The 26214-nt window shown below is 34.3% G+C and overlaps 4 protein-coding genes across 4 annotated transcripts; 2 read left to right on the forward strand and 2 right to left on the reverse strand.

Annotated features, from left to right (window-relative positions):
- Positions 1-3466: 3466 nt before the first annotated feature.
- On the forward strand, positions 3467-4692 carry LOC110643887 (protein MKS1). The gene has a single exon (XM_021796412.2). It carries the CDS (start codon positions 3516-3518, stop codon positions 4329-4331), a length of 816 nt encoding a protein of 271 aa, XP_021652104.2. The 5' UTR covers positions 3467-3515; the 3' UTR covers positions 4332-4692.
- Positions 4693-9914: 5222 nt separating this feature from the next.
- LOC110643905 (uncharacterized) lies at positions 9915-16468 on the reverse strand. Its single transcript, XM_021796437.2, has 6 exons — positions 16080-16468; positions 12248-12333; positions 10953-11855; positions 10639-10860; positions 10421-10545; positions 9915-10325 (listed from the first exon to the last, which is right to left on the reverse strand). The coding sequence occupies exons 1-6, from the start codon at positions 16080-16082 to the stop codon at positions 10126-10128; spliced, it is 1539 nt and encodes a 512-aa protein (XP_021652129.1). The 5' UTR covers positions 16083-16468; the 3' UTR covers positions 9915-10125.
- Positions 16469-18218: 1750 nt separating this feature from the next.
- On the reverse strand, positions 18219-20738 carry LOC110643897 (L-type lectin-domain containing receptor kinase S.6). Its single transcript, XM_021796428.2, has one exon. It carries the CDS (start codon positions 20500-20502, stop codon positions 18412-18414), a length of 2091 nt encoding a protein of 696 aa, XP_021652120.2. The 5' UTR covers positions 20503-20738; the 3' UTR covers positions 18219-18411.
- A 140-nt stretch (positions 20739-20878) lies between these two features.
- LOC110643898 (protein MITOFERRINLIKE 1, chloroplastic) lies at positions 20879-22359 on the forward strand. The gene has a single exon (XM_021796429.2). It carries the CDS (start codon positions 20981-20983, stop codon positions 22181-22183), a length of 1203 nt encoding a protein of 400 aa, XP_021652121.2. The 5' UTR covers positions 20879-20980; the 3' UTR covers positions 22184-22359.
- The last annotated feature ends 3855 nt before the right edge of the window (positions 22360-26214 follow it).

Raw genomic sequence — 26214 nt, forward strand, 5'->3', positions numbered from 1 at the left:
ATTTTGTCATTCCACATTTTAGCCCAATTCATTTGTCGACTAACTTTGGTGCCACATTCCCCAAAGTGTGATGGGCCTCCACATCGACTTGTACCAATCCATGACTCACACCCAACCACCCAAAAGTCTCTTCCTAAATGCAGCCGACCTCACACAACTGCACCACCCCACAACTTTGAGAAGGCTCAGCTATTAAAGGCTTATAACATTTGCGAGTCAATGCAGACACACTATGGCAATAGGCAGGTCTCCTAAAATTGAAAGTGCTTAAATTTATTTTAAATTTAATTAAAATTTATTTTTATTATTTATATTCATCTTAAATCTTATTATTATTACTATTTGTATACTAAAATTAAATTTAATTATTATTATTGTATTTTTTTGTTAAAATTTAATAAAAAAATGTCAAACGTGGATATTTGAATCTAAAATTAAAATTTGAGAAAAAATATATAATAAAAAGAAAAATTAAAAGTTTTAAAATAATTAAATAAATGAATTATGTAATTTTTATACACTAATTCATTAAATAAATCATAAAAATAATTTTTATTAACAATTATTAAAATACTAATTCATAAAATCATAAAAAAATAATATAATTAATACATAAATCAGTTTATTAAATATTAAATTATAATAAAATAGATATACATACTAATTTACAAGCCAAATATTATGTTTATAAATGAGCTAAATTATTGAGTTTGTAAAATTTAATGTAATAATAATATTTTTAAGGAAATATTATTGTGGACTCACTGTATTTTAATAAATTTAACTATTTGATCATGTGTTTTAAAAAATATATTATTTAATTTTTATATTTTGTTTCCATTAAACTATTTATTCCCTTCATCAATTTTTTCATTAGTTAAAAAATTTTAATATCAGTCAAACTATTATTTAGACCATTTATTTTAGTAAAATTATTTAATTAGTCCTTATATTTTGAAAAATATTACTATTTAGTCTCTCTATTTTGGTGAAAATTGTTAATTGGTCCCTATATTTTAAAAAACACAATATTTAAAAAAACATATTTTTTAATGAAAATGGAAATTTTACTGTGTAGAAATTAAATTTGAATTTACAATTTTCTTTTAAATAATCAAGTATTTTCATTCAATTTCTTTAGTATCATTTTTGTGTTTTCTCTATTGGAAAATAATTTTCCAAAAATAATTATCTTGATTACATGAGGATCTATGAGAATTAGTTTTTTTGCGTAGATAGCTTGTATTATTTTCTATCAAAATATGAAAAACATAGAGTGAATGAGAAAAGAAGAGCGTGGGCGTAGAAGGAAAGAAATATGGAGAGAGAGAAATAAGAGAAGGTAAGAAAGAAATAAGTGGAGAAAGTTAGGACAATTTGAGTATAAAAAAAAAAAAAGAAAGGTACTAAAGAATTAATGAAACCAAATTATGTGCTTTTAAAATATAGGGACTAACTAATTAGTTTCACTAAAATAGAGAGACTAAATAATAATTTGACTGACATCAAAATCTATTAATTAATAAAAAAATTGGAGAATAGATTAAACAGTTTAATGAAAATAAAATATAGAGACAGAATAATATATTTTTTAAAATATAAAGATTAAGTAATTAATTTTATTAAAATATAATTACTAAATAGTAATTTTTTTATTTTTAAAAAATTTTATTACTTTTAATTCTATAAATATATTATTTGTAATTTTTTTTTAAAAATTATTATTTAATTCTTATATTTAAATAAAATTAATTATTCAATTCCTTTATTTTAAAAAATATACACTATTTAATATTTTTTTTAATTTATGGACAATTTAAGTCATTAGTCATGACCTTAAAAAATTAGTTTAATAAGAGAATATATAATAATTTTGTATTTTACTGCCATCTCTCCCTCTCTTTTTTTCTCCTTTTTTTTTTCTCTCTCCTCTTCTATTTCTCCCTATTTTGTTCTACTCTACAGCTCCAATTCCAACGATCAATTAATTTCAATTAACCAATTACAAAATTTAATTACATAATTTCAATTAACAGATTGCAGAATGCAATCAGGATGCTATTGAACGATGATTCTACAAGGAAGAAACCAAGAATAAAACATAAGCTTAGTGGAGTTGAGGAGGTGCGTGTCTGCAAATCAAATATGGTAATGATAAACAAATTAAAGCCAGACGGTGAAAGAATGAGCTTGACTCGACATGCATCAACCACAACATAGGAACCTAAACTAGACTCCCATTAAAAAAAGCTTGATTTAGTATGCATTCGTTGATTTCTTTTCTAATGTCAAAGAGGAGTTGAGGATCAATTCAGCAACCAAGTTCATGATGTTATCATGATGAACAAACCCATAGCAACTTTGTAAAAGAAGCATCCATGGTAATTTGGTTAAAAGAAAAGGAGATATTGTGGGAGGAAAAGTGAAGGACATGTGAAGGGTAATGTATCCTCAATTAGCGAGAAGAGCGATCCTTTGCTCCAAGACAGAAAGTGGAGCTAAGAATGAACCAAATTTTTACATTAAAAATGGAGAAAAAGTGAAAGGTGCTTATACGAGGAAGAATCCGTTACTCTAGATAACATGTTTTTTGACCTAAAAAAGAGTTAAGGGACAAATATTTAAGGTTAATTAGGTCAAAGTGAATAATACTATATAAAGAATCCAGATTAATACATGTAAATACGGAGAATACAAAATACAAGAAGAAGAAGAATAAGTAGAAGAAGAAGAAGAGGAGGAGAATTCTGGGGTTGAAGTAGATAGGATTAATGGGTTAGAAAGCACTAGTAGCTTTCAACACCTACTGACATTAGAGTTGAAGAGATAGATATAGTCATGGGAAGTGAGGGAAGGGGGGAGCTAGGCTGCTAGGGAGGGTGGTTTGAAGGGAGGAGTTCGGTGGGGTGTAAATAAGGATAATAAGTATTTTCACAGTGAAAATTTAAAAATATGAATAAAATGATTAAGGTGTAAACTTTATTAAATATTAGGGATTAAATTATTTATTTTTAAAATTAATTAAAATATAAAATTTAAAAAAAAAAACTCCATTATTATTGAGAAATTTTTTAATTATACTCAAATGTATAACTTGATTTATATATTCAATTAATAAGAAATTAACATTTTTTTAACACCTATTATGTTTTTAAACAGGATCGTTTGTGATTTTAAATGATGTCTGAATTGTAAATTGAATGACTTGTATGCACTTGTCACCTCACAGATATGCTTACATGGACATCCAACATCATCCATTGTCTGATGTGGCATAGACCCTTTCCACATAGCTTCAAGAAAGCTTGGGACTGGGCTGGGACATGTTCAAACATTCATTAGACCATACGAAATGGGCCACGTCTTTCTACAGAAAAGTAAAAAAATCACTTTACTACAGTGGCCGCTTTTTTTTTTTTTTTCTTTCTTCCTTTTGACTTGTTCTCTCTTAAATATTTTTATTCATCTCCATCTCCTTTATAAACTGCCCTTATTTTTAGATATTCAACAATAATATGCTTTTCAAGTCCTCGTGGCCATCTGCATCTTCTAATTCTTCTTCTTCTTCTTCTTCTGCTGCTGCTGCTCTTTGTTGGTATTCAAAATTGAGCATGGATCCTTCTGACTTTCCTCTTAGTAGATCTCCTAGAAGAGAACTTCAGGGTCCTAGACCACCTGCCCTAAAAGTCCGTAAAGATTCGCACAAGATCAGGAAACCCCCAGTAGCTCCACAGCCATCACAGCAACAACACCACCAGCAACCAACTCAGCCACGGCTGCCGGTCATAATCTACACAGTTTCACCAAAAGTTATCCACACAAACCCTAGTGACTTCATGAATCTTGTCCAACGCCTCACGGGCTCTACTTCTTCTTCCACTTATTCAACCTCCGCTACTAGTTCTTCAACTTCTAATCCTTTTAATAATGATGGTGGTGCAATATCGCCGGCGGCAAGGTATGCAACTATAGAGAAGGCGAAGACACCCAAGGACAAGATTATGCCAGCAAGTGAGGATATGGGTTTCTTGGAAGAGATAGGAATAGATCAACTAATGGAGAGATCATCAGGTAATTTGTTTCCTGGGATTCTTTCACCAGGGCCTGCTTCACTTCCTCCAATAACACCAAATTTCTTCTCTCCACAGTCCGATCCAAACATGGTTAGCTTCTTCCATGATTTGAGCCCTGTGGTTCATGGTAACAAGAATTTTATAGAGGGAAGTTTCATGCCCAGTCCTTCATTCTTTGTTTCTCCTCGCCTGGCTTCTCCAACTCCATCCGTAGACCTCTTCAACAATTTCAATTTCAACAACATCTTTGACTTCTGATTTTATTTTATTTTTTCTGTAGGGAGACATAGGGAGATAATTAATTAGGATTTTTATTTTTTTTATTTTTATAAATTCTCTGGTTTTGCTTTTTGTGTATCCTCTTCATGTTGAGGATAATAGGAGAAGAAGAAAGGAACATCTACAATCACTTTTTGGTAGGTTAGCAAGTTGCAGAGACTTGTTAATTGGCACCAAGTATGAATTTCTTTGTTTTTAATTTTTGTGGGTCATTTGATAGGGCAGTTTTGGCTCTATATTTATGTTGTGGACCTATATTTTTAATACCATTCTTTTGTCATGTACCTTATGGCATGTAATTTGAATCAGTAATAACATTTTTGTTCCTCAGTTTGTTCAAGCTCTCTTCCAATCTGAATCATTCTATGCTTAAAATGCTACATTTTGTGAGTAGAAATCTGGCAATATCTATGCAATTTGGAAGCTACCCTCATTATCTTTGTCTGTTAGGTTGCTATTGATAGTTTCACTAGTTAATTGAATTATATACAGATATGCTTTGGGATCAAGTTAATTCACATTTAGTCTGAATTAATGAAAATAATTATATAAAAAATTAAATATTTTTATAATATTATTCTTTAATTAATTTTTCATAATCAATATTTTCACATTAATTAAGAAAAAATATTAAAGAGTTTTTCATTATAGCATCAAATATAAGTCTCATTAGGGCCAAGCTTTTGCATTGAATCCATGATTGTAAATATTAATGGAGATTAGAAAATTGTGCCATTCATCTAAGAAATATGATTATAAAGCACATTAAGAGTAGATACCACATTAATTTCCCTCCCGTAATAAAATATTAAATGTTCATGAGAAAACATATGCAGGCCGTAAGCAAATATAAAGAATAACATTAAAATGGAAAAAGGGAGAAATATTTGTTTTAAGGTTTTGTTTTTCTTAATTTTTCAAGATAAATTTGATTTATATATGCTGCTTCACATGCATAAATAAAGAAATCCGAAATCTGTGTATAATAAATTTAATTTTACCATTTGCAAACCTTACTCTTATATATATGGGTCAGCAATTATAATTACAAATTATATTCGTCGTTCACACAGGAAAATCAACATAAATTAACAAAAAAATGTGGAGTTGGACATCTCTCCCAACCTCTCGGTTCCAATAGATGGGTGGCAGGTTAAACTTTCTTTTCCTTTTACATGGACAAAATATGACATTTTAATTTCTTTAGTTTTCTTTTAGCAATTTAATATTGATTACAAAATAAGATTAATTAAAGAAGGTGAGGCCAATGTGCTTTAGCTTAATAATATTAGAGTCATCTTCAAGGTTTGGGTTTGAGTTCAATTGGAGCCAATTATATTAAAAAAAAATAAAGTTGAGAAAAAACAAGAACAAATTAAGTGGAAAGCAAAAAAAAGAATTTTTGCACTTGATAATAATTAAAAGGCATGAGTGATTAAGTACAATAGTTAACAATCAGATGAATAATTGATTAGGACTAATTAATTACAAAGCTTAGATGAAGAGATTCAACAAAACCCACCTTTGGAGAGTGGCTGGCTTGGCTTCCTTCTAATCATTGACCTTGACTTTCAATTAAAAAGAAAAAAAGAAATCTGTAAATAAGAAGCTATAGATATTCATTAGATTTGCAGAGAAGAAAGACTATTGATACATGCATCAATATTTAATTTAGCCCCAAATTATTTTATTATATGAATGTGACACAAAAACTTCCAAGTTGACTAGGACAAAACCTTGATTTGCCGGACTATACCCTCTAAAACGACAAAGGATTAGTGCTTTAAACGTGGAGTTTTGAGAAATTCATTTCTTTGGGACCCCATAAAGTAAAAAAAAGAAAAAAAAAAAAGGAAAGCTCTAATTAATATTTTAATCCATTAAATAAATTATTGGAAAAGGCCATATGGGAGTGGTTAAATAAGAACAGGCTGAGGAAGAAAAACCTGCCCATGAAAGATCAAATTGTCATTATTAATATTATACTAATCAATTAGTGAAAAGTATAGAAAACTAAAGTTAGATTTCTTTTAGATTAACATTTGATTAAATCCATCAATCATCATTATGTCAGCCTGACAAGCAAAGAAACATTCAAGTAAATATGTTTTAACAGAATACGTCCAAGGGCTGTGTGTATCATGTGGTGGAATGTGTCAAGTAGACTTGGTTATTGAAGTGCAATTAATTGAAGGTTTTTCACTAGCTGATCTTTTGATTCCAATTAAGACAGACACAATCAATTATATATGATGAAGTCATCTAATAAAATCTGTTGTCATCTCATACTCAGTCTTATCCAATTGCAGACTTTTCTTTATACGAAATACAAAATTATAAGTAAAATAAACAAATTGCCTGACCCATTTTCTCAAAATTTTTCATAAATGCAATAATGGCCCAACTTTTGGTAAAAAATTATTAGATAGACCTTCATCCATGGCATGTCATAATTTCAATAAATCAATAGAACTTTGTGATTGCAATAGTTCATTTCTATTTCCACATTTCTACCTCCCTCCCACCCACCTACCCACCATAGAGTGTAGGCCTTTACAAGTAATCACCAGGGAAGCAAATGAGCATGTGTATTAGCCGCTAATCATGTAACATTCCAAATTTTTAAATTTATTATTTTGTGAGTAATATTAATATTTTAATTTTATTTAAATTTTAAGAAATTATTTGAAATTTTTTAGATTTTAGAAATTGGGTTTGATTTTTCGAAAATATAAAACTTTGATGATTTTTAAAAAATTAACTTAAAGATCACGTGACAAAATAAAAAATATATTTAGATTCTATAGATTTTTCTGAGTTTTTTGAAATTTTTTCAAAATTTTTGGACCTCGTTTTTTGTCCCAAGGCAAAGTAAAAATTCAATTTCGGATATCCTGAATCTAATCGGCTAATCGAATCGGACTGAATCGAACCGAACCAGATCGGACCGGCCGAATCGGGCCAGCTCTTTCTTCTTCTTCTTTTTCTTTCCGCGTGCGTTTCCTCTTCTCCTCTCTCTCTCGTTTTCTCTCTCCTCCCTCACCCCCAAGCCGTGCCGCCGCCTCCCCAGCCTCTCCACCTCGCCGCCGCGCCGCCCCAGTGCCTCCCCACGGCTGGCTGTCATCCCAGGTGGCCAGAAAACCCGCGCGAACTCCTCCCCTGCGCGCACGGGATGCTTCAGCTTCCCGACCGAAATCCGGCTGATCCGGCCACCAATTGGGCCGGGTCTTGTGTCAAACATTATCTACACCTCGAGAGCTTTCCATTGACACTAAGAACACTAAAATCCATCGAGCGGTTTGTCCAATTTTTGTTCGGGAAGTTTTAGCCCATTTCAATTTTTGGGCTAGATTTCTCGTAAACCGTGAACCCCACGAGGAAACCGAGAGTACCTGAGCGCTCCACTCGTCGAGAGCTTCGCGACAATATAAATTTCGAAATTTTCCAACACTGTTTTTCGATGGGTCCCACGAAACTTCGCAGTATTTTTCCGAGCATTAAATGAGCTTGGAAAATTCAATAAAAATTTTATACTAACCCCCGTGTTGTGGGCATCGTGTAGGTACCTTCAATTCGCGAAAATTCGATAGTTGTCCCGGTCTATGAATTTTCGGCCAGACAGACCGACTACCGAAAAAGTTCTTAGAATTGGATCGAGATTTTGGCTACCCCACCGTTGTTAGACGCTCCGAGCGCGTTCCCGAGATCGGAATCGAAATAGGTAAACCGGAACCTTGCTTTTTCATAATTTTCTGGTGCTTAAATGGGATTAAAAATTCATAAAATATTCTTGATAGTTCAGAAAATTATGATTCTTTTTGCATTAGCCTAGTAATATTGCTAAGGACCGCAGGGCACAGTTTTAGAATTTTTAGAGTTTATTTGGGTAGTTTTTGCAAAAAGGGTCAATTATAAGGACTAAACTATAATTTTACATATTGTGATTGATGATTGTTTGGATGGGCCCAGGAGGGGCTGTGTGATATGATTGAGTTATGGATGTATGGTTGGTAGATATAGAAGTGTGTTTTAAACCCATTTGCAGGTTGGGTAGGTCCTAGATATAGGGGAGACTCTGCGGGATTTTCGGCACGACTTAGGACGTCTTTGGTCTTTTTCTTAGTTTGTATTGAGTCAAATTTATTAAATGATTGTAATAAAATTGTCAGGTGAGCCGGAACAGCCTTTTTTCTCTGTCCAGTCGCCACAATGACTGCTGTTAAGTCTGTGAGTAAAACATTAATTTTAATTATAATTTCGATGTTATTATATGTTCAAATATGCCCATGCATCACTTATATGTATATATCTATGTGGTTAAACTCTAGGCACATTTTATGTTGCATTCACAACGGTTAAAGTGTCATGGATGTTGTGGTAATTTGGAGCAGTGTGCGTGCATTGGCGTGCGTGTGATGTGGTGTTGGCTATGGATAGGACGGGTAGACACGGCTTGAGATCTTCGCTGGGACCCGGTCCTTTGGGGTAGACACGGCTTGAGTTCTTCGCTGGGACCCCGATTTGGTTTATTAAGCGAAAGTCCGGCTTGAGTTCTTCGCTGGCACAGGTTGGATTAAAGAGAGCTGTATAGGAGATCAGCTCCCATATATTTATGATTTGACATTACTGGGTGTGTGAGTGCTCCAAATTACCTTTTTAGCTGTTATAATGTGAAAATATTGTTGATGTTGCATTTTACTCTACAGGGTGCATTAGCTTTAGATAGTTATAGAGATTATGGTTAAAATTGATATTTTACTCTCTGAGTCGAACGCTCACTCCTGTTCATTATTTTTCAGGCAACAGGAAGATTTTATTGTGGTTAACCTGCTTTTCTCCTTCGCAGGTTGTTTATTAATGTTTGTGTAATTCTATTAACTCCTAAAATTTCCGCATGTGTTAGAAATATTTATTTGTTTTGGGGACTGTAATATAATTGTCATGTTGAGCCTGTAAACTTATTATTATATGAATGTTTGTTGGACTGTATGAGGGAGTTGAACTTTCATTTATTTTCATGACATTTGAGTATGTGGAGGGTGAGCTGAGCTCCCCAATTGATTATATATTGTGTTTACAGGTCGATTTAGTCAAAAACTCCCCGTTGAAAGGTCTACTTTATGGCCTGACTCTATCCAGTTAAATTCTTGAAATTGAGCCAAAATGAGCCTTAGAGTTGGGTTAAGAAATAATTAGGCTTACTATAAGCCTCGGGGGCTTTAGACTGACCCAGGTCCCAATGCCAGTTCGACCCATAGGCTGGGTCGTGACAAATCAAATTAACCTTAGAATTTTGCCCAACATTGGGAGAGTTGTGGGAGTGTTATGATGACAAATCTAGAACTACACATTCCTAAAGGCTAGATTTCAAATGTCTGCCCCAACCTTATGAATCAAAATTTGAATTCTACATCAATGAATTTTCGTTCAGTGATAACAGAGTCGTTTTTAAATAAGATCAAAAACTGAAGAACAAGGCAACAAAAGATGCAGTAGGTAAAATGAAAATATAATATCCATTAATTAAATAAGACCAAAAAAATAAATTAAAAAAAAGGCAATAAAAAAAATCAAATATTTAATTTTCCCATATTTCGGCATTTAAAAGCTAAAAATAGACTATAGAAACCAGCTTTCCACGAAAAGTGGTTGCCCCACACTGCTCCACACGACCAACATTGTGATGTGGATATGAGGCACTGCCACTAGTGGAAAGCTGAAATAGACATTGCAAAAATAAAAGATTAACTATACGCAATTTATAGAACACAGATCATTGCATTGATGGATCAAGTGTGGAATACATTGAGCCACAACCATAACTACCATTGCTTAAAGGACTAACAGGACTCCGCCTATCCCATGTTAAGTCCTTCGTGAGGCCTTTCCCCTCTCCAGGGTTATCATCCACCGCTGCCTTTGAAGTTCGCTTTCCCTTGAATACTCCCCACAAATAAAATTTTGCCTGGAATCCTGCAAACCAATTTAAAGAAGGGGACAATTAAATCGAGGTCCTTTAAAGCTATAGAGGTAAAATAGCTCTTCAACAAAAAAATAATTGGCGTTACTCCAAAACTCCATTGGCAGTATTCTAGAAGTGAAAATCAGTAGTTCTGCATTTTGAACATCCACTCTCATGGCCAGTTCTTGGCTGATCATCTCATTCACTAGACTATCAAAAACCTTTTCATTCCTAATATAACAGAAGAAAAATCTTTATAAGGAATCAACTGAGAAAACATGATAATGGAAGAGAAATCTAATCCATATTTGTCAAAACCACCACCTTTCACTGTCTGGAAAAAAATAAAGAGCAATACTGTCATCATTTGGCCCCGACTTCTCGAAACCCTTAGGCCAGACAGCAGCCCTAGGAAGTAATTCAGGTGAAAGCAATGTTGGCAATGACTTTGCTTCCTCACTAGCTTTAGGGCATGCTATGCTAGATACATGAGCAACAAGTCCCACCACTGTACCAAATTTTTTTTCCAGAAGGCTCAAGCTTCCCCTGTTAACCAAAGAAAACAACCCTCATATATCAAATTGTAATTTATCAAAATACTTCAGAAAACAGAGACGGGGGCAGAAAATAGATCTTACCTCCAAATAGGATCTTTTATCGGCTGCGCATGGACTACAATGTTTGGGATGTAAGAAACAACCAGCTGAGAGTTGTTAGTCCTGCAAGGTTCAGCCACTTCACAGGAGCTGCCTTCATCCAAATTGTTCAGTCTCCTAAGCTTCAGATCTTTCTCTCCATCCTTGAAGCAATCCATCTCAAGAGGATGACTATCACACCTAGCCAGTTGAGTGTTCTTGGTTTTTGGAGAATCACCCTCTCCATTGAAGCTGCTCTTACCTAAACCATTCGGTCTTTCAGCCTCTCCACTGAAGCAGTCCTCCCCAAGACCATTCCATCTTTCAATTTTTTGTTCTATCTCCCCAGGCTCAGGATAATTCACTTCCAACGGTATAGTCACTGAAGAGTTATTGATTTTAAGACATTCAGCTTCTTCATGGAAGCTGCTCTCATTGAAATCATGTTTCCTTCCATGCTTCTCATCTTTCTTTCCATCCTTACAGCAATTCATCTCAAGCAATTGAAGGTCAACAACATTCGGTCGACAGTTTTTCCTTTTAAGAGATTCAACTGCTTCATCCAAGCCACACTCATCCATTCCATTTTGTCTCGCAAACTCCTGATCTTTCTCACTATTCTTTGAGCAAAGCACCTCATTAAGATGAAGAAAGGAGGTTTTCCTACGTTCCAAAACCCTTGACTTAGAGCAAGATTTAACTTTTCTCTTAGATTTCTTTTTCAATTTATTGACATGATTCCTTTTCTTCACTTTTACACTTTCAAAACTTTCAGTGTCGTTTTCGCTGACCTGGAAAGGGCTAAGTTTGTCAAGAAAGGATGATGTTGCAACCTTTGGTTCACAATCCTCACATAACCATTCCGCATATTCATCAAAAGTTGCTGGTAATACATCTAAGCAATAACTGAAGAAAATAAAGTACAAATAATAGGGTCAGACACCAATTTACCATAGTAATCAAAACCAAATGTTTAACTAACATTGAAAGACTAATTACTGAAGATTATCACTTCCCCCCACTTTTTCCCTTGGAGAATTGAGGGCAGGATCCATACTCAAACTTAATTGTCAACGTTTGTTGCAACATTGAGATTGAGTCTATCAAGCATATGCATAGAAAAGAATACAGGAGACCAAGTATTGATACGTCTGCACTGTTTAAGTTTCATATATTGTTATGCTTTGATCGTTAAATTTTCCAAGGCTAATATTTCATGCCAATGTGAAACCCTTGTGGTGAGCATCACAGTTCTACTAATATCACAAACAGATCAAACGTACAACAGTGCCACTTACCGATGCACAGCATAAGCCTGGCATGCACGACAAAAAATCAAAAGCTCAGTCCAGCCTCTGTCACCACATTTCTGACAAATAGTCACCTGCAAGAACAAATATATAAGAGTTGCTGCAGTATTTTTTTTTTAACAAAAATAAAAAAGTAAATGGGCAGAGATATTGCTAGTAAATGAAGTATTTTTTGCTCTCAACAGGAGAGAAAAATGTTTTAGCAAATTTTTGTGCTTCCAACTTTTTTTTCGATCAGGGACTTGAAAAATAAAATCTTTTTTTTTTTTTTTTGAAAAAAAGAAAGAAAGTAATATACAAAGAATGAACAGAATTCACAATAAAAGCAAATAAATCAAACAACAAATGCTGAACAACTGTGAGGTAGAAATGCAAACCAACATCAAGCAAAAACATCACAAGGAGTATGAATTTTATAACTTTTTTTTAAAAAAAGAAAAAAGAAAAAGTAATATATGAAGAATGAAGAAGATTAACAATAAAAGCAACTCAATCAAACAACAAACACTGAACAACTGGGAGGTACAAATGCCAACCAACATCAAGCAAAACATCACAAGGAGTATGTAATCATTTATCTGCACTAGTATTCAGGAAGAAACTGCCAGTGAAGACAATATAATAGATTGTCTGAGAATGGGGCATGTGACTAAGATAAAAACATGATAATCAGGCTAAATCCAGACTCATTTTATCAAAGAAATTCCTCTAGGAACCTCAAACCTTCTCAAGAACTCCTAAAAAGCACACTGCCAATATACAAAAACATAACTGCAAGTCAGGTAAAAAAAAATATTTAACTGGGCATGCATTCTTAAGGTTGTAGTCAATTCCAAACCATTCTGAAACCAACGCCCTAAAGTTTTCCAGTTTTGTGTTTGCACTCTAGATTTTCCAAGGAAATATCAAATGGTGAATAAAAATACACTTCCATGACGGTGAAATTAACCACAGATTGGTTTTAATTTTCACTCTAGATTTTCCAAGGTTGTGCTTCCAACTTTTTTTTCGATCAGGGACTTGAAAAATAAAATCTTTTTTTTTTTTTTTTTGAAAAAAAGAAAGAAAGTAATATACAAAGAATGAACAGAATTCACAATAAAAGCAAATAAATCAAACAACAAATGCTGAAAAACTGTGAGGTAGAAATGCAAACCAACATCAAGCAAAACATCACAATGAGTATGAATTTTATAACTTTTTTTTAAAAAAAGAAAAAAGAAAAAGTAATATATGAAGAATGAAGAAGATTAACAACAAAAGCAACTCAATCAAACAACAAACACTGAACAACTGGGAGGTACAAATGCCAACCAACATCAAGCAAAACATCACAAGGAGTATGTAATCATTTATCTGCACTAGTATTCAGGAAGAAACTGCCAGTGAAGACAATATAATAGATTGTCTGAGAATGGGGCATGTGACTAAGATAAAAACATGATAATCAGGCTAAATCCAGACTCATTTTATCAAAGAAATTCCTCTAGGAACCTCAAACCTTCTCAAGAACTCCTAAAAAGCACACTGCCAATATACAAAAACATAACTGCAAGTCAGGTAAAAAAAAATATTTAACTGGGCATGCATTCTTAAGGTTGTAGTCAATTCCAAACCATTCTGAAACCAACGCCCTAAAGTTTTCCAGTTTTGTGTTTGCACTCTAGATTTTCCAAGGGAAATATCAAATGGTGAATAAAAATACACTTCCATGACGGTGAAATTAACCACAGATTGGTTTTAATTTTCACTCTAGATTTTCCAAGGTTGTGCTTCCAACTTTTTTTCGATCAGGACTTGAAAAATAAAATCTTTTTTTTTTTTGAAAAAGAAATAAAGTAATATACAAAGAATGAACAGAATTCACAATAAAAGCAAATAAATCAAACAACAAATGCTGAACAACTGTGAGGTAGAAATGCAAACCAACATCAAGCAAAAACATCACAAGGAGTATGAATTTTATAACTTTTTTTTAAAAAAAGAAAAAAGAAAAAGTAATATATGAAGAATGAAGAAGATTAACAACAAAAGCAACTCAATCAAACAACAAACACTGAACAACTGGGAGGTACAAATGCCAACCAACATCAAGCAAAACATCACAAGGAGTATGTAATCATTTATCTGCACTAGTATTCAGGAAGAAACTGCCAGTGAAGACAATATAATAGATTGTCTGAGAATGGGGCATGTGACTAAGATAAAAACATGATAATCAGGCTAAATCCAGACTCATTTTATCAAAGAAATTCCTCTAGGAACCTCAAACCTTCTCAAGAACTCCTAAAAAGCACACTGCCAATATACAAAAACATAACTGCAAGTCAGGTAAAAAAAAATATTTAACTGGGCATGCATTCTTAAGGTTGTAGTCAATTCCAAACCATTCTGAAACCAACGCCCTAAAGTTTTCCAGTTTTGTGTTTGCACTCTAGATTTTCCAAGGGAAATATCAAATGGTGAATAAAAATACACTTCCATGACGGTGAAATTAACCACAGATTGGTTTTAATTTTCACTCTAGATTTTCCAAGGTTGTGCTTCCAACTTTTTTTTCGATCAGGGACTTGAAAAATAAAATCTTTTTTTTTTTTTTTTTGAAAAAAAGAAAGAAAGTAATATACAAAGAATGAACAGAATTCACAATAAAAGCAAATAAATCAAACAACAAATGCTGAACAACTGTGAGGTAGAAATGCAAACCAACATCAAGCAAAAACATCACAAGGAGTATGAATTTTATAACTTTTTTTTAAAAAAAGAAAAAAGAAAAAGTAATATATGAAGAATGAAGAAGATTAACAATAAAAGCAACTCAATCAAACAACAAACACTGAACAACTGGGAGGTACAAATGCCAACCAACATCAAGCAAAACATCACAAGGAGTATGTAATCATTTATCTGCACTAGTATTCAGGAAGAAACTGCCAGTGAAGACAATATAATAGATTGTCTGAGAATGGGGCATGTGACTAAGATAAAAACATGATAATCAGGCTAAATCCAGACTCATTTTATCAAAGAAATTCCTCTAGGAACCTCAAACCTTCTCAAGAACTCCTAAAAAGCACACTGCCAATATACAAAAACATAACTGCAAGTCAGGTAAAAAAAAATATTTAACTGGGCATGCATTCTTAAGGTTGTAGTCAATTCCAAACCATTCTGAAACCAACGCCCTAAAGTTTTCCAGTTTTGTGTTTGCACTCTAGATTTTCCAAGGGAAATATCAAATGGTGAATAAAAATACACTTCCATGACGGTGAAATTAACCACAGATTGGTTTTAATTTTCACTCTAGATTTTCCAAGGGAATGATCAAATTAAAAGATAAATAAGAATGCACTTGCACAAAGGTCACTAAGTAACCATGGTGGTTTTAACGCCTTTTAATTAACTCCCACCAACACCCCACCCCCACCCCCACCCCCACCCGCCTAGGATCAGCGCTCAGCTCAACTCACACGCATACACCTAAAAGATTGCACCTTTAATGGCAAGTTTGCACCAAATTTTTTGACATGAAAAAATCAAACAAAATTCAGAGGAGCGAATTCCCAGAATTCATACTCTAATACTAGCCATAAACTCCCATTTAGACTTTAATCACATTATAATCTACAATATGATCAATACTTTGCTCGAACTTACGCATTGAGGGGAAAGTAATCTACTCAAAGACGAAATTAAATTAAGCGAAATACATTGCTTATCAACAAAATTTTACTAACCCATGACGCTAAGACACCCAAAACACATTGATAAAAAAAATACCGGACTTCAACCTGCAAGAAAAAGGAAAAGGGGAACTCACCATGGTGAAAAGAAAGAAAAGGGCCCAGCATAAATCCAACGAATGTTCTCGAGAGAACCCAGAAAGCAAAACGACACCAATTGAACTTATTTAAGAGTTTCAATTCATCAATGTTAGCGAAGAAAACCTCATCAGCACCTCGCACTCAATTATGGCGTCCCAATGTGATCAGTTCACAGAAATATTAAAAAAAAAAAAAGTCAGAGAAATCAGAGTTCTTTTGGATGAGAATCTCTGAACCTCCCCTTTTTTTTATGGCAAGAAATCTGTAAACCCAATGGGAGAGAATTTTTTTTTCCAATTTAGGGTTTTTGAATTACAACTTTTTGGGGGATTTTACGTCTGTTGATTTTCTTTTCTAAATAAATTCTCTGGGGAAAATGGGATTTGTTTGTAGGCGGTGGAGTTATATGTGGAAACATAGGCGCGTGAGAGCGTGGTCAATGAGAAGACAAATTGGTGAATTTTTCCTGGAATATATATATATATATAAAAGAAAAATATATAATTGATGGTTGAGTTAGAACTTAAATATATTCTTGAACTATATAATCAAAGTGAATAAATTATAATTTTAAATAAGTTTTATTATAATTTTATATATTATTTATATATTAATTGAGTGTACTCTCAAATATAAGAAAATATTTTTTTTATGAAAAATTATATTAAAATATAAAAATATAAAAGAAAAGCAATGAAATGAAATGATTTATATATTTTTATATTTTAATAGAACGAAAAATAAAAAGAAAAAATTATTATATTTTCACTATTATTTGGATATTAAATGATAAAAATATGTTAAAAATTGTTGTATTGAATAATATGATATAATTTTGCATTTGGATAAATTTTTATTCAATATAGTTATTTATAATATAATTTTATTTTATTTATAATAAAATTATACTAATAGAATAATAATTTATTCTCACGTTAAATTTATGTTTTGTTATATATATTTCAATAAACATTTAATTATGTATATTTAAAAATTAAAATAAAATAGTTTATAAAATTAAAAATGAATTTGTGAAAGTATATATGAGGAGAAAATAGTATAAAAGGAAAAAAAATTTAACACTATTTTTTACTTTTTTCGGTCTCATATAAGTGTAAAATAAAGTGATTTAATGCAGTATTAGAGGATGAGGATTCTCATATAATTTAAAGAATTGTTTTCATTGTCAAATTACAGTTTTTTTATTTAGAAAAATTATTTAACTATCAATATAGAATAGTTTCAATCCTGTCAACGGATAATGAGAAAATAACATAAAAATCGAATAAATATACTTCCTTCCCCATCAAACGATGCCATAGAAGTGCACCATAGCTATCAAGATTTGGTATGAATGATGTGGCATTAAGGAGGCCTTAATTTCCACCAATCATTTTGATTGCCAGGAAAACAAAGGAGGAAAGAAAATTTTATGGTTGAACGTTGAAATCATACCAAGTTGGTCTAAATACGAAAATCCATTAGCAAAGGTATATGAGACGAATCCTGCCCGTGGAAAAAATTCCTTGATGCTAACTGAAAGGTCTCTATAGGTTTGTGCTATTTGGTTTAAGAAGTACGAATCCTGAACCTTATCAGTCAGGGTTTTTTCCACACCTGCGCCAAGGTTGTAGATATGGTGGGTAACTCCTTGAACAACATTTGGTCCAGTAGCCTGAGAAAAAGGTATTAAACTATTGCTCATCATAAAACCTTTAGGGCCCAAAACAGCTGTTCTTGTTTCAGGATCTGGAGGCAATTCATTCACTAATTTTTTTTTTCAATGAGATAATATTTTGACTGTACTGCAAATACTCCTGATAAGCACAATTCATCTCCTAATTCATTGGAATCAATCTTGTGTTCCTGAAACATAGTGTAGTTTATAAGATCACGAGCATTTTTGGGACTCCAATTGCCTAACCATAGGTCTGAGTCGTTGCACTTGTGCTTCCCAATCAGAGCACTCAACCCAAAAGTTAGTTTAATCCCTGTTTGGTTGAAGAGTTTATTAAGTTGATCCCATCTATCCATGGGAAGCGATCCTCTAGTAAATCCAAACAAGCCAGTATCGTTTCTTTTAAAGTGACAGAAGAAAAATCGGAAGAGCAGAGAATAATCGATAGAGCAATGGATTAATGAATACAACAACAGCTTGGATATACTGATACATATACTGAAATTTTTGGTGACAACAAACAAACCTATACTAATTAAAACTCTTAGTTTCTTTTGTCTTTTCGTGAAGTGTGCACTAAAATAGAATTAGTTCTATTTTTCCTAAGGATTTGTTGTTGTTCCTCTTTGTTCTACGTCAACATTTCTCTGTTAATCCCAGCCAAAATGGCTCCTAGGTGTCATCCATGACATGTCATCAGTGGCAGGACTGTGATCTCCTCCAAGAATAGTTCTTCCTTCAAAATCCTCAGGCCAAACATAATGGAACTCCACTTTTGGTTTTCTTGGTGGCAGAAGAGGAAGTGGAGCCTCGCCTTTAAGAATCTTAGCAGCCCTCTTAACTGTTGGCCTATGCTCATGATTTGAGTGCACACAACAAAGTCCCACCATCAGCATCCTCTCCATCTCCACTTCATTAAACTTCCCTTCCAACTTTGCATCGGCAGCCTGAATCAGTTTCCCTTTCTCCCAGAAACTCCACACCGACTCAACAAGCACTGTACCATCATCTTCTACAGGCCTTCTTCCAGTGGCCAACTCTAGCACTACCACACCAAAGCTGTAAACATCAGTTTTCACTGATGGAACACCAGAATAAACATACTCAGGAGCAAGATACCCCATTGTCCCTGCTGGTATAGTAGCTTCTCTTGTCTTAGTACTATGTTCGTATACTTCTGCTAAGCCAAAATCTCCCAGTTTCGCATTGAATTCTTCATCAAGCATTATATTGCATGACTTTACATCTCTATGAATTATCTGTCTCTCACATTCATCATGTAGATATGAAAGAGCATAAGCAACTCCAAGAACTACATTTAACCTTTGCTTCCAGGAAAGGCAAATTGTAGAACCAGTAGTGTTGTGAAGGATTCTGTCAAGGCTTCCATTGGGCAAGTATTCATAAACTAGGACTAATTCTTCTCCCTCACAGCACCATCCTTGAAGTTGAACCAAGTTATTGTGTCTCAAGCAACCCACCATTGTTGCAAACTCAGTGATGAATGGATTGCGAAAACAGTCGATCTCCCCCTTGTTGAATCTCTTAATAGCCACTGCTCCTGTAGATGGAAGAGACCCTTTATAAATTGTAGCTGAAGCTCCTTCACCAACAACTCTGTTTCTGTGAAACCCCATAGTAGCTGACTTTATCTCAGCAATTGAAAATCTTGTTGGTCCTCTTTGGCCTATACGGATTTGGACCTTTCTCTTTCTTCTGCCAATACCCCTCTTTTTCCTCATAACAAAGAAAATTACTGTCGCCATGGAGAGGACGAAAGCAGCTAAACCTCCCAACCCCAAAGCAATCTCTCGCATATTGGTTCTTTTCTCATTAAGATCACTAGGGGTGCTGTTGCCATTGACACCTGAATCCTCAGAATAGCACATTAAACAGTCCCCTCCTTCAGTTGTATCCATAGGACTCACAGAAGAGGGAGAACCGTAAGTTTTGAATCGCCAATGATCAACAATATGAAAGGCTGAGCCTTGCCCATTGGAAGCCGAGAAACCAACATGCATATATTCCTTGACATACTCAGAGAGATCAATCCGTGCCTGGAGAACAGGATTTGAAGGCCTAATTTGGGAGTAACTAACCCACACCTGAACCAACTTAGTGGCATCTGTGTATTCAACCCAAGCAGTTATCTGCCTTCCACTTTTCAGATCAATCCCTTCTTCGACAGCATCAACTGAAGCAAAAGATACAACTGTATTGACATCAATTCCAATGTGATTACTGCTGATATCAGAAAGAGAAAGATCAGAACTTGTATCAAATTCCACAGCGACGAATGAATCTTGGGGGTTTAAGGACGGCCCTGGAAGGCCCATGTAGCCATTAGAAAGACTGAAAGATTCGGCATTAGAGGTGATGAAGAACGCCATACCTTCACCAAAAGGACACAGTGGAGATGGGATGATGGAGAAGGAGAAACGGCAAAAGAAAGATGCAGTCATATTGGTTGTGGGATCAAAAAACCGAATTGGGTATAGATAGAGAGCTCTTCCAACACCAGAATAAGAAGAAGAAGAAGGAGCAGAGGAGAAGAAAGGGAAGGAAGGTGGGTGGGAGCAACCGTGTCCTTGAGTGAGACTAATGCCATTGTTTCTAAGGTGTGCATCGCCATAGAGAGTGACATTGTTTGTAGGCAAGAAAAGGATGGAAAGTGAGAAGAAATTGAAGTTAAAGAAGAGAAAGAAATGGACCCAGAAGATAAGAGAGGTATAAAAACGCATTGCAATCAAGGAAAAAGGGGAATCTTGATTGCAGGAAAAAGGGGAATCTTGATTGCAGTAGATGGGTAGTTCTTGAGCGAAACAGAGGTTAGCAGATATTTCTTGAAAGAAGAAACCCAAATTGGATTTTCTTGTTTACTTGATGTTTTGATCCAGAATATTTGGTTCAGGATTTCGCTTCTCTTGGTGACTTCATGAGAGTTGTGAGAGAGGGAGAGAATTTGGAGGGAAAGGAGTCTGTAGTGTTTGTTGATGAAGAGAATGGAGACATTGGACCTCGTAGCAGCCACTGGGTCTGGACCAAAAAGCCTTTGTAGTTGAGCCCTGCATCAATGAAACGGCGTCGTTTGAACGACATTCTTCACTCACGTGCAGCGCATCACTCTTAAGGTTTCTCGAGTATCCGTCGGCATCCACAGCCTCGGATGAACAGGTGAACGGCGGAGGAAGCAAAATAAGCTTTCTCTGTACTATAGCAATGGAGGCCAATCTCTGTGCATCCCTAGGCCTCCCATCCCCAGATCCCCGTAATCAATACCACCCACTAATCGACACTAACTTCACCAATCTCTTCACTCACTTCTCCTCTCCCTTATCCACCCAAACGCCGCACAACCCCGTCAAAAAACACAACAAACCCATCACCAAATCCCTTCCATTTGCTTCCAATTCTCTCTCTTCTAACACCAAAAGCACGCCCAACTTCTCGAAATGGCTCGAACCCACTTCAAGAAACAGCCCCAAAGTCCAATCCCTCATGAAGAACCTCTCAGTCCTTGAGCGAGCCCTCATTGGAGCTGGAGGTGGTGGCATAGCTGGTGCATTTACTTACGTAGGCCTGCACCCGCTTGATACCATCAAAACAAAGTTGCAAACGAAGGGTGCATCTCAGATTTATAGCAGCACCCTCGATGCTATAGTCAAGACATTTCAAGAGAAGGGCATTTTGGGGTTCTATAGCGGCGTATCTGCGGTTATTGTGGGTTCTACAACCTCTTCAGCTGTGTATTTTGGGACTTGTGAATTTGGGAAATCGATTTTGTCCAAATTGGAGAAGTTTCCATCTGTGCTTATCCCTCCTACTGCCGGTGCCATGGGAAATATCGTGTCATCAGCGATTATGGTACCGAAAGAATTGATCACACAGCGAATGCAAGCTGGTGCTAAGGGAAGATCATTTGAGGTATTGTTGAAAATATTGGAGAAAGATGGTATTCTGGGTCTGTATGCTGGGTATTCTGCAACTTTGTTAAGAAATTTACCTGCTGGTGTGTTAAGTTATTCTTCATTTGAGTATTTAAAGGCTGCAGTATTGAGTAGAACTAAAAAGAGCCATTTGGAGCCTATTGAAAGTGTGTGCTGTGGAGCATTGGCTGGGGCAATCTCTGCATCTATAACCACACCGCTTGACGTGGTTAAGACAAGGTTGATGACACAGGTGAACAAGGAAGTGGTGGATAAGGTCGCAGCTGCAATGTATAGTGGGGTTTCTGCTACTGTGAACCAGATTCTGAAGGAGGAAGGATGGGTCGGATTTACCAGGGGAATCGGTCCTAGAGTGGTTCATAGTGCTTGTTTTTCAGCGTTGGGGTACTTTGCATTTGAGACAGCTAGGCTTGCTATTTTGCATCAGTATTTGAAGCATAAAGAGTTGCGTGAAATGGATGTTGCTCCTGTTTGATTGATGGCTATGAATGGAATGTCAGGTGCTATTGTTGGCGAAAACTTTTATCCTCTATTTTTTTTTTTCCTTATAGATATAACTGGTAATTGCTTCTCTATATGATCACAATTTGGCTATATAAACTTCGAGTTATTCTGTTAAAAATGGTATGGAAGAATGTCTTGTTGCACAAACATGACAGACTAGAATTTTTTGCTTCGCTTTCTGTGATTTTACTCCCAATATATGTTGACATATTGTCTTAACTTATTACATGCACATGGTTTGATAAACTTATAGAACGTCTAAGCTTTTTAATCCCAATTGTTTTTAGTTGACAAGTTTATATATGTTGGCATTTTGATAATACAGTTAAGATAACAACTGCTTATATCAGCTACTTCCGTAATGCATGAAGCATCCAAACACTTATGGACTCCAGGGAAGGTAGATATACGCGACCTTACCCTGCTTTGCAAAGCGGCCTACTTCTTATATGGTAATTCTGCAATTAACTAAGCTTCATTTGGTCAACCAATAGCAGAAAGCAAGTTACACTAGCAAAAGGCAAAATAAGCTATTCAGGAAAAGAAGTCTAACATTTTGCTTGATTAACTGCTTTAGGCTAGTTTTTTGTGTATTTAAATTATTTTGTTGAGCATGAGCTGCACGATCTTTTTATATATCAACTGAATTTGATTGCAGTGGCAAGTTGTGTTCGTATTTGACACAGTTCCCTAAAAGTTCAAAGCACAAGATCAGTTAATTTGGACATTATCTTTTTACCTTTCCTTTCTTTCTTTATTGCCTTTTTTCTTTGAATCTTGTTGATCAAAATTATAAAGGAACTCATCCCATTAGACAAGTTGTCTGTATGATATCGCAGGATTTTTTTTTTTCTCTTTTTTTTTTTTCCCTTAATCTTTTTATTTTGCCTGCACCCTTTTTTAAATGAGAGCAACTATACCTGGCCATGGGCCGGTTTGGCCTGTGAAGCAAATCAGAACTGGCCCGGGTCAAACCCGGGACTGCCCCACTGAACCTGAATCGGAGCCAGCCTGCTCAAACCAGCCGTTCCAAACCAGAAACTGCCCGATTCAAAACTTGTTTTCATTTCTTTTTTCTTTTTAATTATATTGAGTTTATAGTTGGTTCCTTTCAATTTCTTACATTGGAAACCAAGTAAATGTATTTAAAAATTTATTATAGTTTAATAATACCAAGTTTCGAACCAAAACCGAACCGGAACCATTTTTAATCCGGAAAATCCGGGCATGTTCTGGGCCGAACGGCCAAGGTTGCTGTTCAGAACCGGCCCTTGGCTAGGTCTGAGAGCAACTACACCTAAAGTCTTATTATACTTGTGATAACTGAGAGTTTAAATATAAGCTGCGAGTCACAAGTCACCCATGCATTCGATTGTAGTGCTTTTCTTTTAGGGACATGGTCCCAGTACAAAAGGACTCCTACATTGCTGGACCTGGGACGCCGTTTATGTGGTTTGAACTTGTGACCCCTATATCATAATGGAACAATCTTATCACTGTGCCAAAGGCCCCCTTTTTTTTTTTCCCAAGGAAGGCCTCCATGAACATGGAAGAAATTTAATCTATTATTAGTTTTTTAATTTATATAAAATATAGCTGATAAAGGCTAGAAGTTCTACTTACTATTGTTTTGTATCAGAGCAACTGTAGTGCACCAAAACTGTAATGTGGTGAATCCCACGTAATAATTACAATGCTGACAGATTTCCAGCGTATCAAACTTTAGGTTCCTGGGGGCTGGGGTTTACTGCCTTGGAGGTAAGGGCATATTAAACAATAGCTCCGTTTGACACCTGAAACTGTTTTCATTTTAGATACTGTTGAGAAAATTAATTTGAAAAAAATTATTTTGTTATTCTAGTATTCTTATGATTAAAACTAATCAAATTTAATTTTTAATTACTTTTTAACACTTTCAAACTAGTATATTTAAAAAAATAATTTTTTTAATAATAGTTTTAACAGCAATGCCAAATAGACACAATATTTCATCTATGCAAGAAATGCTTTACTGGCAAAGAATTCCCTGGTGCTCTGAAAACTTCTTGAAATTGGTTCTTCCCTTCATCATAGAGGCATTTTTGGAAGTAATGAGCATTGACATATAAAATGTGTGCTTCTAGTTAATGGAAGATAAATTGAATTAGAGTGTGCATGGAGGTTTGTAGGAGTTAAAAGTGAGAAGCTCAACTTGGCAATCAATAATGAGGCAGGAATGAAAAATTTAAGGAGCAAGCATTATGGTACAAATTACAAAAGGCTACCTTCAAAGTATCTGGCTCTTGAGAGTTGATTTGACATTTACCTGCAATTGTTTCCAGGATGAATGTGAATTACTAGTCAATGGATATTTCATGCTGCTGTGGTTGTATTTCAACACATTTCAGAATTCTTGCACTATGTGCACATATTTTTTTTGTAGGGAGACATGCCAAGAAGGGTTTGTTCTAACAATCCTATTTGAAGAATGACTTGTGATTCTGGTGGTAGAGCATCATGTGATTATTATTATTAATATACCTGTTTCTGTTCTTATCTTGGTGGAGGAAGGCGGTTTCCAAGAGATCTCTTTAAATCTGTGATAATTTAAATCCCTAGCAAATTAAATAAATATCTATATGCATTCTTGAATTTAAGTAAATAATAGCATAATATTTCATTCTTTTTACGGCTTGTCAAGTTAAATGAAAATTAACTTGTTCATCGATTATCATTTTTCCTCAAAATAGCTTAGTTTTTCTTTTAATTAGGAAAATATTTAATTTATTTTTTAATACTCTAAACATTAAAAAAAATGTAAAAAATATTTTATTTAAAAAATATTTTCCTCAAAACAAATGGTCTATCTTCTCTCGTTCGAAAGAATTTATAATATGTTTAAAAAAATTATAATAAAAAAAAAGAAATTACCATAAAAAATTTGTACTTTTAATTTTTTTTCAATAATTATACCTTACACTAATTAAATCACTATTAAACTAACTTTTTTTAATTATATTTATTATTATTAGGTCCATTTTTGTGACATGACATCTAATGTGATAGATTTATTAGGTAATTAAGGAACTTGGTGACAATAAGATATTATTAGGAGAAGTTGAAAAAAATATGATTTAATTGATAATTTAATTAATATGTGATATAAGTATAAAAAAATGAGAGTAAAGTTTTATTTTTTTAATAATTTCCTAAAAAATAACAGCCTGAGATTTTAGAAAACTTAGGGGTTAGCCTAGTATGGAAAAGATTTCCATAAAATATATATTCTATTGTCTGTGAATGCAATTATTCCTGTAGTTTGGACTTTAGGAAATGGACACTCCGTCCAAAATCAAAGGGGAAAATTCTACGCAAATTGCTTAGTGCTATTCTGCCCTATAATTCCCTACCTAAACACACACCCCCCCCCCCCCCACCCCCAACACCCCTCTAAAAGGTGTCTCTTTAGGATCCCCATTATTGTAAAAGGATATACGCTCTTTCTCTAAGCCTTTCTATGAACTAAGCCATTTTAGCGTATCTCTTGCATTACTTTTGTCCTTCTTTCCCAACGATGATCTCCCCTTTCTTAAAAGCATAGCGAAGAGTTGGCCATTCCTTTCTTGTAATGTCCTATCAACTTTTTATAACATAACCTTGAAAAGCTTTGATTTTTATTTAAAAAAGTTAAAAAAAAAAAATTCGAATTAATGGCTTTGCGTGGAGTCAAATCATTGTGTAAATTTCGTTAAAGTTACACAAATCAATTCCAACAAGCTTTTGCTTGGTTCTCTCTCTCTAAAAACTCTTCCCTTCCTTTTTCCTCTTTCTTTAATTTCTTATCTTTCCTTCTTTCATTTGATCCTTTACATGTCAAGTAGGATTTTTTTGTAAGTTTCTCTTTAGTCTCTTCATATAAAAATTATGTAATGAAACCAATATATATATAACAATTTTATTGTAATAGTTGATTGTAGTGAGTCCCATATAAATTTCATCATTATCAATAATTATAATTAAATC

This window comes from Hevea brasiliensis, chromosome 12, assembly GCF_030052815.1.
Source record: "Hevea brasiliensis isolate MT/VB/25A 57/8 chromosome 12, ASM3005281v1, whole genome shotgun sequence".
NCBI classification, from domain to species: domain Eukaryota; kingdom Viridiplantae; phylum Streptophyta; class Magnoliopsida; order Malpighiales; family Euphorbiaceae; genus Hevea; species Hevea brasiliensis.